This window comes from Schistocerca piceifrons, chromosome 4 (assembly GCF_021461385.2).
Source record: "Schistocerca piceifrons isolate TAMUIC-IGC-003096 chromosome 4, iqSchPice1.1, whole genome shotgun sequence".
Lineage (NCBI taxonomy): Eukaryota > Metazoa > Arthropoda > Insecta > Orthoptera > Acrididae > Schistocerca > Schistocerca piceifrons.
Window position 1 is genome coordinate 584,164,061 of NC_060141.1, and position 12,632 is coordinate 584,176,692.

The following is a 12,632-nucleotide window of genomic DNA, read 5'->3' on the forward strand; positions in this document are numbered from 1 at the left end:
TATCTTCAAGTGTTTACCAGTTCAGCTTTTTCAGCATCATTGTGACATTCTCCCATGAGTCAAACAAACCTGTCACCATTCTTTCTGCCATACTTTGTATATGTTCAATATCCTCCATTAGCCCAGTTTTGTACAGATACCACACACTTGATCAATATTCTATGATGTGTTGAACAAGTGTTTTGTAATCAATCTCTTTTTGTAGAAGAATTATATTTTCCTAGTAGTGTTCCAATGAACCAAAGTCTGTCATATGCTTTACCTATGACTGAGCTTATGCAATTGTTACATCCAATATTTGTATCAGTTGACTGATACCAATAGTGCTTAATTGATATTGTAGTTCTAAGGTACTACATATTGTAAAGTGCACTATTTTAAATTTCTGCACATTTAAAGCAAGTTTGCCAATCTTTGCATCATTTTGAAATCATTTCAAAGACCTGACTGAATATCTGTGCAGCTTTTTGTTTTTGTAGGAGCACCTTATTACAGATAACTGCTTCATCTATGAAAAGCCAGAGGTTACAGTGAGTGTCATCTTTAAAGTCATAAATATACAACATGAACAGTAAGGTCCCAACGCCCTTTGCTGAGGCACACCTAAAGTTACTTCTACATTTGTCGATGTATTTCCAACCAAGATACCACCACGAAGAAATCTCCAATGCAATCGCAAGTCTCACTTTATACACCATGTGATCATACTTTTGATAAGTGCATGTGTGTTGCTGAGTCAAATGCTTCTTGGAAGTCAAGAAATACCAAACATAGCTGACTGCTTTGTCCCTGACTTTCGGCCTGTCATGTGAAAAAAGTGCCAGTTTTCACGTGGTCATTGTTTGTGGAATCCATTTTACTTGGCATGAAAGAGATGATTCTAATAGACATGCCTCATTACATTAGAGCTCAGAATATGTTCCAATATTCTACAGCAGATGCTTGTCAAGTTTAATGGCCGGTAGTTTTGTGGATCACTTCTGCTACCCACGCACACTATGTGATCAGTAGTATTCAGACACCAGGCTGCAAATGACTTAAAAGTTCGTGGTGACCTCCATCGGTTGTGCTGTAATTCAATATGGTGTTGGTCCACAGTTAGCCTTGATGACAGCTTCCACTCTCGCAGGCATACGTTCAGTCAGGTGCTGGAAGGTTTCTTGGGGAATGGCAGCCCATTCTTAATGGATTGCTTCACTGAGCAGAGGTATCGATGTCAGTCGGTGAGGTCTGGTATAAAAATCGTGTTCCCAAACATCCCAAAGGTGTTCTATAGGATTCAGGTCAGGCCTCTGTGCAGGCCAGTCCATTACAGGGATGTTAATGTCGTGTAACCACTCTACCACAGGCTGTGCATTGTGAACAGGTGCTCAACCGTGTTGAAAGATGCAATCCCCTTACCCGAATTGCTCTTCAACTGTGGGAAGCAAGAAGGTGCTTAAAAAATCAATGTAGCCCTGTGCTGTGATAGTGCCATGCAAAACTACAAGTATTACAAGCCCCCTCCATGAAAAACACAACACCATAACACCACCACCTCCAAAATTTACTGTTGCCATTACACACGCTGGTAGATGACGTTCACTGGGCATTCGCCATACAGCACCCTGCATTCGGATCGACACATTGTGTAATGTGATTCGTCACTCCACACAACATTTTTCCACTGTTCAATTGTCCAATGTTTATGCTCCTTACAGCAAGCGAGGCATCGTTTGGCATTTATGGCATGGTGTGTGGGTTACGAGCAGCTGCTCGGCCATGAAGTCCAAGTTTTCTCACCTCCCGCCTAACTGTTATAATACTTGCAGTGGATCCTGGTGCAGTTTGGAATTTCTGTGTGATGGTCTGGATAGATACCTGCCTATTACACATTACGACCCTCTTCAACTGTCGGCAGTCTCTGCCAGACAACAGTCGGCCTGTACACTTTTGTGCTGTACGTGTCCCTTCACGTTTCCACTTCACTATCACATTGGAAACAGTGGACCTAGGGAGATTTAGGAATGTGGAAATCTCACGTACAGACATATGACACAAGTGACACCCAGTCACCTGACCGAAGTCCGTGAGTTCCACGGAGCACCCCATTCTGCTCTCTCTGACGATGTCTAATGACGACTGATGTCGCTGATATGGAGTACCTGGCAGTAGATCGCAGCACAGTGCACCTAATATGAAAAACTTATGTTTTTGGTGGTGTCCAGATGCTTTTGATCACATGGTGTAGATGTATATTACCTTGTTTTTTTCCTGCTATTGGGTACCTTTTTTATCCAAAGGATCTATGGTATATTATGATTAGAAGCGGGACTAACTTGGTCAGAAATGCTGTATAGCATGTAATAGGGATACCATTGGGCCATGGAGTTTTTTCAATTTTAGTTATCTCAGCTGTTTGTCAACACTGCTCACCTTTGCATTGGTGCAGGAATTAAATTGAGGCAATAATCCTACATTTTACTTTGTAAGGGAACATTTGAAAACGGAGTTATGTATTTCTGCTTTTGATTTGCTTCCTTTGTTTTCAGTTCCTGTTTCATCCATCAGCGTCTGGACACTTATTGTGGTGTCACTTATATTGTGGTGTCACTTATAGCCTTTTCATATGACAAAAATATCTTTAGCTTTTGTGAAAGATCTTTCAATAATACTCCAGTACAGTAGCCATTGACAGCTTCTTCACACATTTCCCTCGTGCTAGCCAAATGCATTTCATTCAGCATCTCTATATATCCCTATGCTTTGTTTTACACAAATTGCACAGTAGTCTGTGTTTCTTTAGAAGCTTCTTTACAGTAACTGTACCATTTAAGGGCCCTTCCATCACAAACTGTGATGGAAATGGTCAACTATTCTTTCAAATGTGAGCTGTGATCTTTCTTCTTGTTTCAGTTTATCTTTGTAATTTGGTAATCATTGTTGCTACAACTGCCTCATGATCACTGATACTAGTTTCAGCGTGTGCATCTTCAAAGAGATCAACTCTTTTTTGCTGCCATTAGATCCAATATATTTCCACAGGAGGCACTTACATTGTTTTCAAGGTTTCTTGTCATGTCCACCACTTAAAAACTGTAAGTATCCCCATTGATTGGTGGATGATTAAGGTTTCCTCCAACGATGATAACAGTATGATTGGGTAATATTTGTACTAGTGAGCTGATGTTGTCTGTAATGTTTTCAATTACATACAAGGTACTCTCTACAGTTCACCATATGGTACGTAAGATGTAGATCTGGGGGCAAGTATGGTGACCACCATTAATATTAAGTCTTGTCCAAACAATATTGCAATCAGCTTCAATTTCTGTCACAGTGGATTTGAGTTTCTAGTCTACTTTGACAAGTACACCACCATGATTAGCCTGTCCTCTTGATATACAGTTAAATTGTTCCCAAAATTCTCACTGCTATCAATTTTGGGTTGTAACCTTCTTTCTGTACTTAGTATTATCTGAACTCCATTGCTTTACAGGAACACTTCAAACTCTAGCACTCTGTTGTGAATGCTTCAGCAGGTGACCATTAGGATTTGAATACTCTCCTCTGTAGATTTTTTATCTTACATTAGTACTTTGGGATCTCCTACACTTGGCATTATCTAGACTGAATGGAGAGTGACAGCATATATGAAGACTTGTATATATTGTGGCAAATACTTGTTTGGGGGTGATGGTTATCCTGTCATTCTTTATCCGAGAAGTAGTAATCTACACAATTATGAACAAAGTGAAATAATGTGTGTGACTGTCTGCTCTTTGTTTTAACTAGAAACATCTGTCTCAGTTATGAAATGTCTGAAAAGAAACTGCAGCAGTAAGGCCAGTTTACTATCACCATTGTAATTTCTGCGTTTCTTTCACTGTAGCCACAGCAGTTTACTGCTCAGAGAGATGTACAGTAGTGATCTCTCTCCATAAAACACAAACTAAACATATTCTGTCCTTTTTGGTTCATTTTAATTGGAGTTTCTGTTGTAAACATCATCCTCACATTTTTATCTTTTCCCATCCCCTCAGCCTTTTTAAGGTACAGCATTTTTCTACTACAGTTATGTATTAGTAACTTATTTTAATTAGTATCTCAACTCTGTTTAGTGATCCAGGAATTGTGTTCAGAATTTTTCACAGACTACCTTCACGGCTTGTCTCCAACGGCTTCTTCTGTTGGGAAAGCACTAAGATCTGCTTTCTGTATTTGCTACCAAACTGGTCATTAGAGCATATTTGTGTGTGGCAGTAATAGTGTTCCAGATAATGAATTTAACTTACGCCACTCTAAACTGACTTACCAGATAAGAAAAAGTTTATTATTGCAGCTGTGTGTAATTTATTTTAGATGTGAATTGAAGTATTGTGTTAATTTAAAATTCAGCAAAATTTTGTTTTTATGATATGTTTTCTTATTTCAGGTGTGGGCATAGTCATTAGAATACCTACTACCAAACCAAAGATGATCTGCATTTATTAAGTTTATAATGGTAATCCAAAGTCTCATGTTTGTGTGTCTGAGCTTCAAAATACTAGTCCCCCACTGAGTGAGAAACCAAATTAATTATGTATTGGATTATTGTAGTTACTCGTACCTTGAAGAAATGTAATTTCTGCATGTGTAAAGTAGCGTGAAATGTACTGTTTTAAATGGATGTAGTAACTAAATAAAATTACATCAGTCATTAAAGGTGTTTATCTTGAGCAAGTCTACTACACGGAATATTCCTGTGTACTATTTATGTCTGCCTTTATTCTTGTCAGAAATTCAACAAGTGCCTGCTTAAAATGCTATAGCCATGTGAAGAGTAAAGAAGAACATTTTTTCTCTCACTTATGTCTGATGATTAGTTCAAGAATACTTTCAAAACCATAATATTTGTTTATCTGGTCTGGTTTGCAGTATACACCTTGTCTTTGTTCTAAGAAAGCAGGAAACTAAAGCTGATACTCTACAAAACAGTGATCAAACCAGTTCTTATGTATGGCAGTGAGACATGGCTACTGATGGAGACTTTGGAGAAGAAGCTAAATATATGGGAAAGGAAGATTTTTGGTCCTGTAAAAGAAGGTGAGACATGGAGAATTAGGACTAATGAAGAAATAAGGGCTCTGCACAAAGAACCTAATTTGCTAACCTCAATCAAAATGATAAGGCTAAGGTGGTTAGGACATGTCCAGCATATGACAAAAGAAAGGCTCCCGCAGATGATGATGATGATGATGATGATGATGATGATGATGGGACATCCTGGTGGTAGAAGACGACGACCGCATGTGAGATGGCTGGAAGATGTGTAAGCCAACCTGAGAGCAGTGGGAGTAAGGAGGTGGCGCAGGCGTGCTGAAGGCCGAGGCGATTGGAAATTTGTGATTGAGGAGGCCTAGGTCCTCAGAGGACTGTAGTGCCATGAAGTAAGTAAGTAAGTAAATTGTTCTCAGTAAAATAATAAACTCCAAAAATTTCAATGTAGTTGATCACAATAATAATAGCTACATTGACAGTTAGTTGCCATTAGCTACATGCTTAGTATGTATTTATAATAAAAAGTAATAATTAAGGTTATATCAAATAATAGAAACTCCAGGTAGGAATATCATCCATTACGGCAAACATTGCTTGCTAATTGTGTAAAGATGACTCATTAAGTTGCCTCTTTCGGGCAAAGCCTTCATCGGAAAAGCATTGGGGGGGGGGGGGGGGGAAAGAGGGAGGGAGAGAGAGACAGAGAGAGAGAGAGAGAGAGAGAGAGAGAGAGAGAACACACACGGCAGCCATCTCCGGCAGCTCTGACTGGAATCACAGTTTGAGCTGTCAGGCAGTTATGACATGGGTTATGTAGTGGCATGCAATGTACATAGAGCAGAAGAATTTAAATTGTACTGCCCATGTATACTCAATTAAGAGTATGAATTAATAGAGGTCTTTAAATATGCCTACTTGTGTCTGTATATGTGTGGATGGATATGTGTGTGTGTGCGAGCGTATACCCGTCCTTTTTTCCCCCTAAGGTAAGTCTTTCCGCTCCCGGGATTGGAATGACTCCTTACCCTCTCCCTTAAAACCCACATCCTTTCATCCTTCCCTCTTTCCTGATGAGGCAACAGTTTGTTGCGAAAGCTTGAATTATGTGTGTATGTTTGTGTTTGTTTGTGTGTCTATCGACGTGCCAGCGCTTTCGTTTGGTAAGTCACATCATCTTTGTTTTTAGATATACAATTAAGAGTATTTTGTGATTAACAGATTTCTGGGGGGTGGGGGGGGGGCATAGCATTGTTGGCGTGCAGGCAGCCGTGGGCCCTGCTAGGCAAGGCTCAGCATGTACGAACAAAACTGGCAATACAGGAGCACATAGAGTTAAAGAAAGATCTAAGATTGAGTAGCCCCTACTAGTCCACTTTCTGAACAGTCAATTACTAAGCAGTTTTAATCAGAATATGCTTTGATAACTTTTTAGGGAATCACTATCATTGATTTCAATAACTCTCGACCAAGCTAACACCTTTTAACCTAAGTTGGACTACAGGCTCTGTATTATATCTGGCTGTCACCCCTGACTCATTCATAAAATATTAAAGGTAATAATGAGTAATGAATGAATAAAACTTGGCAAGGAGAGAGAATTCCAAGACATTGTTGGAAATTACTCAGCACATAAAAAAACCTCCAGCAATGGAGAGAGTCTCGTGGAATTGTGCAAAGCTTTTAACCTAGCTATGAAATCAACAGCATTCAAACACTTGCCAAGAAAACATAAAATGTGGTCATGCCCAAATCCGAATATTGGAGAATACCAAATTGATCACATTGCCATCACCCAAAAAGCACAACGAGAGATCCAGAATGTTAGAGTTCTGAGGAATGCCAATTTGGATTCAGATCACTATCTTTCAAAGATTAAAACTAAGCTAATTCCAAGAAATTCCAGAAAGACACAAGCATAGAAGATAGACAGTTTTGATATGGAAAAGCTGATGCCCAATCGAGAATTCACTCGTGAACTTGAATCCTTAGATCCAGAGTGCTGGGAAGAAATGCAGCAAATCCTGGTCAGAACTGAAAAGGAAACTGTTCCGCTTCTGAAACTGAAGAAGTATGGTTGGTGGAACAGTCATTGTGAGGCAGCAGTGAAACACAGACAGCATGCGTGGCAGAGATGGAATGCCAAGAAAAATGAAGCTAATAAAACTAACTTCCACACTTCAAATATCATATGGGGAGTGAAGCATACATTTGAGAAAATGCAGTTGGCACAAATTAAACAAGACTTCCAGGAAACAAATACACAAAACTTCTAAGGCAAGTCTCACCAAGTACAATCCTCCAAGCCTACACTCCAAAGCTCCAAATGGGAAGCTAGTTCACAATGATAAAAACAACTGCCAGATATTAGCGAATTACTTTACAGCTCTTCTGAATTGTGAACCTCCAAACTCCACATTTCCCTTTACTGACTATGTAGAAGTACACCCAAATTCATCACCGCCCATGTAAGAGGAAATCAAGCTAATTATTCATTCGCTTAAAAACAACAAAGCACCGGTGGAAGATTCTATAATTGCTGATCTTTTGAAGTATATAGGTGATAAGGCAGTAGATAAACTAACAGAAATTAACAGCCAGATTTGGGAAACTGAAAGACTGCCACATGGCTATAATTCATCCTATTCATAAGAAAGGTGACAGAACAGATGTAAATAACTATCATGGTATCTCTCTCATATCATCAACCTATAAGATTCTGTCGAAAGCTATGCAAACTAGGACAGAAGAACAGCTAGACCCACAGCTGGGAGAGTATCAAGGAGGTTTCAGGAAGGGGTGATCATGCGTCGAACAGATAATGAAACTCAAATCCATCCTTTCGTGCCTGAAGCTCGGGAATAAAAATTTTGTTGCGATCTTTGTGGATTTCAAAAAGGCATATGATTCGATTGGTCGTAAAACTCTGATCGGAATTCTATAACAACTTGGCCTAGACAAGAAGACCAAAGCTATAATCCAGCAAACACTAACCAACACAACCTCAAAAGTGAAATTTAGAGGAGAAACATCAGAAGCTTTTGAAATAAAGACTGGAGTGAGGCAAGGAGATGGGCTCTCACCTCTGCTCTTCAACTGTGCCCTCAAGAAGGTGGTTTGAGAGTGGTGCTAAGAACTGGAAAACCAAGGAATTAAAAATGGTGTCAGGCTGGGTTACTAGAAACAAAATCTTGAAGTCGATTGTCTCACTTTTGCAGATGATCTCGTAATTTTTTCTGATTCCATGGAAACAAGCTGAGAGACAGGTTAATAAACTTAACGTACAAGGACAGAAGACTGGCCTCCAAATTTAATTTGAGAAAACAGAGTTTATAACAAACATAAATTCATCACCAAGGGAACTTGTAGTGGGTCAAGACAAAATTAAGTGAGTTGAAAAGTTTATATATCTTGGAGAATGGATAACAGCCACCTTATCAGAGAAAGAAGCTAAGGCTTTACTGCAGTGTTATACGTTCAAAGGTCTTGTACACTTTTGAATGCCTAGTAGTGAACGAAAAAAGACCTAATCGAAAAACTGGAGGCCAAGGAAAGGAAGATTTTGAGAAAGATCTTCGGTCCCATCAAAGAGAATGGGGAATATGGAAGGCGTCATAATCATGAACTGTATTCCTTCATAGAGAAGGTAACCGATACCATCCGGAAAAGGAGAATTATTTTTTATGGACATATGACCCGAAAGAGCCTTGGAAGACTCACCAATCATATGATCACCTACTTTCAGGAGAAGAAAACAAAATGGGCCTGGTTCACAAAGGTGGAGAAAGATCTTAAAGAAGTTGGGATCGCCCATGATGACATCTTGGAGCATGTCCCACTCAAGGGAAAAACTTATGCCGTGGCAGGGTTTCCAAGAAAAGCCAAAACTAAAAACAGGAAAGGCTTGGACCCAAAAGAGGAAGGAGCAACACCGAGAACGAATGCGGGAGCTCTGGACAAACAACAGAACATGTAAAGCAAGACAGTTGAAATAACATAATCCAAAGATGGCCTATACGAAATGAATGGATAATGAATAAATATTGAAATGAACATTCACTGTGTTACGTTTTGGAGCCAGAAATCGTTTGCATGATGTAACATGTCTTGTGCTTTGATTGGTTTGTGGAAGCAAACTGTGCGTTTCCATGTTGATTTACGTGCCTATGAAGATAAAGCACAATACAGAGAGTATCGAAAAGAAGCATCCAATTTGGCATGCTTATATTTATGAAATTAACATACTAATGATTTTTTTATGAAAGGGAAATTCAAAAAGATTTTTTCACACCTTGTAATAGGTGTTCAATATGCCCCCCTTTAAATCCATGGCATATGTCAATGCAGTATTGAGATTGTACCCACACAGCAGTGAGCATGTCTTGAGTTACAGCTTCATCAGTTGCTGTTATGCGATGTCTCATTTCATTCATTGTTGTAGGTAACGGAGGCACATAAACAGAGTCTTTTATTAACCCCACGAGAAACAATCTCATAAGTCAGGTCTGGTGATCTTGGAGGCCAGTAATGTAAGGCTGAATCATGTGGTCCAGTGCAACCGATCCATCGTTCAGTAATTCTTTGATTTCACTTCCAGATGCCAGTGTGGCAGTGGCCCATTCTGCGGGTAAATGAAGTCGTTTGCATCAGTCTCTAATTGTGGGAAAAGTTCTCAAGCATATTGAGATATGTGCTTTGTGTAACAGTGTTCTTGACAAAGAAGAGTGAACCATACGCCTTTTCCTGTGAAACTGCACAAAACACTGTTAACGTGTCAGGATTAGCGAGGAAGGGAAAGCAATGGGAACCCGTTGAGGTGAAAAATCAAACATATTTTAAATGCATGGATGTTAATACCGTAAAAAGGAAAGGTAGGCCTAGAGAAGCCGCCAAAATTGAATGGGCTGCTGCCCAAGAGAGCAGGAGAGGAAAGCATCTGGTCGGGTCACAAGCTGCCAACAGAAGAGAGCAGACGGCATGTCTGCTCCCAGTGGCTGGCCGCAGTTCCAGCCCCACACGACCACCTCCAAACCTCCCTATTGTTTGGCAAAATCATAGACGCGCAGTTCGGTAGCATTACCTCGTCAGCAACACATGAGTTTAGCTGCTGATGGTTCAACACGTGGGTTTCAAAGTCGTTCTGTCCGGTTTTGCAACATGACTGATTTGCGGCAACTAGCCGCCAGGCAGAAGGCATTGACAGACATCAAGTGAAAAATAAAAATCAAATTTTTTACTATTAATTTTATACTATTAAATCCATTCAGTATTGGCCGCCATTGTACACCCTTCTATGGGGCTCCTGCGAAGGCCAGCCTTACATAATTTTAACAATACATTCTGGATTCTTTTTTTATAATTTGCATTGAAAAAATGACAATAATGTGGTAATGAAATCTTACATGACAAAATTTGGACAGTGGCAGTGGTGTGAGGCGCCGCGAATGGTGGCGCAAGGCGCAGCGATCAGCTGCAGCGGCGAAGGTCGCTGGCTGCGACTGGCAGTGGTGCGCTGTGGCGCACTGAAACTTCCACCGGAGCATATAAGTGGGGGGTTTCTGGAAGGGGTGATGCATAGATCACAAGAGGGGGAATGGGGTTAACATTTTGCATCACCTCACACGCACATGGTGGGCACTATATCACTTACGTCTAGAGAATGGCCAAGCCTTTTTTAGGTATTTTAATAATTTCTATTTCTTCTCTATCCACATGGCACTCAGACCATGGCTATTTTTCACAGTATGGGGCAACAAGAAACATTCCTGCTCCGATTACGAGACTTAAGCTTGATGTTCCCCAGGAGGTCGCTGTTCGGGAACAGCAGGAAGGGGTGACCGAAGTTGCGTACCCATAGGGGTAAACCAATTAGGATAATTATTAAAGGGGCACATACAGAACTAGGAATAACTATATGACTGAGATACTAGAGATGGTGCCAATCCATGATAAGTGCAGTGGCACGGTCTAGCATACTGTGCCCTGACTCTTTGTTTACCAGGTCAGTTAAAGATTGGACCAGTTGGGAATGTGAGTGATTGGGGTGAGATGACCAATTGTTAGGTGACAGTAGTACCATCAGCTGCTCTGGTAAATACCAGAGGAGAGGGGGAAGTCGCACGTTATGGGTGTAAGACAAGTGTGCAGACACCTCCTCGGTGGGGGAAGTGATATCACAGTGAGAGCTATTAAATAGTACCGTTGAGTAGCACACGGTAGGGCTGGGTTGCTCGAAAGTATTCTTAACATACGATAGTGGCTGCTACTGGGTGGGGTACAGTGTATAAAATACTGTTGCCTATAGCAATGAACTAATGTTGTTAGCTCCAGCTGGGAGATATGTTACGAAAGGGAAGTATTACAGTGAATGAAGAAGTAGTAAGTAAATACCTGAGGTTGTAACGACAGGTGAAAAGTCAATGGTTAACAGACTCGTCTGCACAATGTCGCTAGTCAATTTAAACTGGCGGTTCCAAAGAATGGCAGGGGTATAAGTTAGTAGCAACTGGGTAGTGAGGGAAGGAGGGGGGTATGGTCGTGCTGAAAGGAGGCTTACTCGTCATCCTGATCAGCATGAGTGCAAAAATGTGGGGTTGCATTAATCAATGCCTGCACTAGATGTGTAGGTGGAATTCGCAGTATTTAGTGGTTTCATAAGTCATTTGCTAAAATAGGTGTTGTGGCTTAGGAGGAAAAGGGATTTGACCAGTGGGAAAATCATGTTGCATTAACACAGAGTTTTTCGGGTATAATCATGAGCATACCTCCACAATCACGATGCCAGGGTAGCCCGACATATTGGCCATTTATGCCGAGTGGCCCACCTGCGGCGAACTGGAAGGGTGCTCACGTTAAAGAAAAAGGAATTGGGTATAATCAGGAACAAGTTCAGGTAACGGGTTTCAGAATAAGAATGATACAACAGTGATATATCCACTTGTCGCAGGGTTTTTCTTCCCCCTCCCTCTGGGGGGGAGGCAATACGTCTGAGTAGCATTGGCTACCGACCAGGGTGCAGATGAAGGTGAGCCTTGTGAAATGTCAATGAAGTATAGATGAAAGAGATAGGTAGGTGATCAGGTTATGAAAACGAAAACTGAAAGAATTAACCGATCAGCTGGGCACTTTGCGGGTGCTAACTGCATCATGTAAGGCACACGGCCCTGAAAGAGGGAGGTACAAAGTAATGATTGAGGCTGGAACGAATAGAGGAGCAACTCAGAGAAATGGTAGTAACCCAGTGCAATGTATGGGCGAGGGAGTAACTGTGCTCTGTTTCCATAGGAGCGGTTGTGTCTCGTGGGGATTAACTACTACAAAATTCCCAAAATTCATAGGGTAACAGGGTGAGCTACAAAAAGTAGTGGTGCAAACTACTGTGACATTCTACAATGAAAACTTTAACTCATTTGAGTGGAAGTCTCTTGCTAACTATATGTCCAATAAGATAACCCATTACGCGCTTGGGTGATGAAGTCATGTCATGGGTGCTAATCATGACCAATCTAGTGCTTATTTCAGCAGGTGCTTCAATCATATAATGTCATGGCAGTGATTGTTTGAATAAACAACCGGGTGTCTCTCACTCACACGGCGGAACACTGTCTGCAAATGGT

General features: G+C 40.8%; 1 protein-coding gene across 3 annotated transcripts in view; it reads left to right on the plus strand.

The window, feature by feature from the left end:
* The window catches only part of LOC124796393 (guanine nucleotide-binding protein subunit beta-5), a 162,726-nt gene extending 158,047 nt beyond the window's left edge, over positions 1 to 4,679 (plus strand). For all 3 annotated transcript variants that reach the window (XM_047260564.1, XM_047260562.1, XM_047260563.1), the window contains one exon: positions 4,415 to 4,679. In XM_047260564.1, coding sequence (XP_047116520.1) covers positions 4,415 to 4,426 — 12 coding nt within the window. In that variant the 3' untranslated portion in view covers positions 4,427 to 4,679. The remainder of the gene's footprint in view (positions 1 to 4,414) is intronic.
* Positions 4,680 to 12,632: the final 7,953 nt, after the last annotated feature.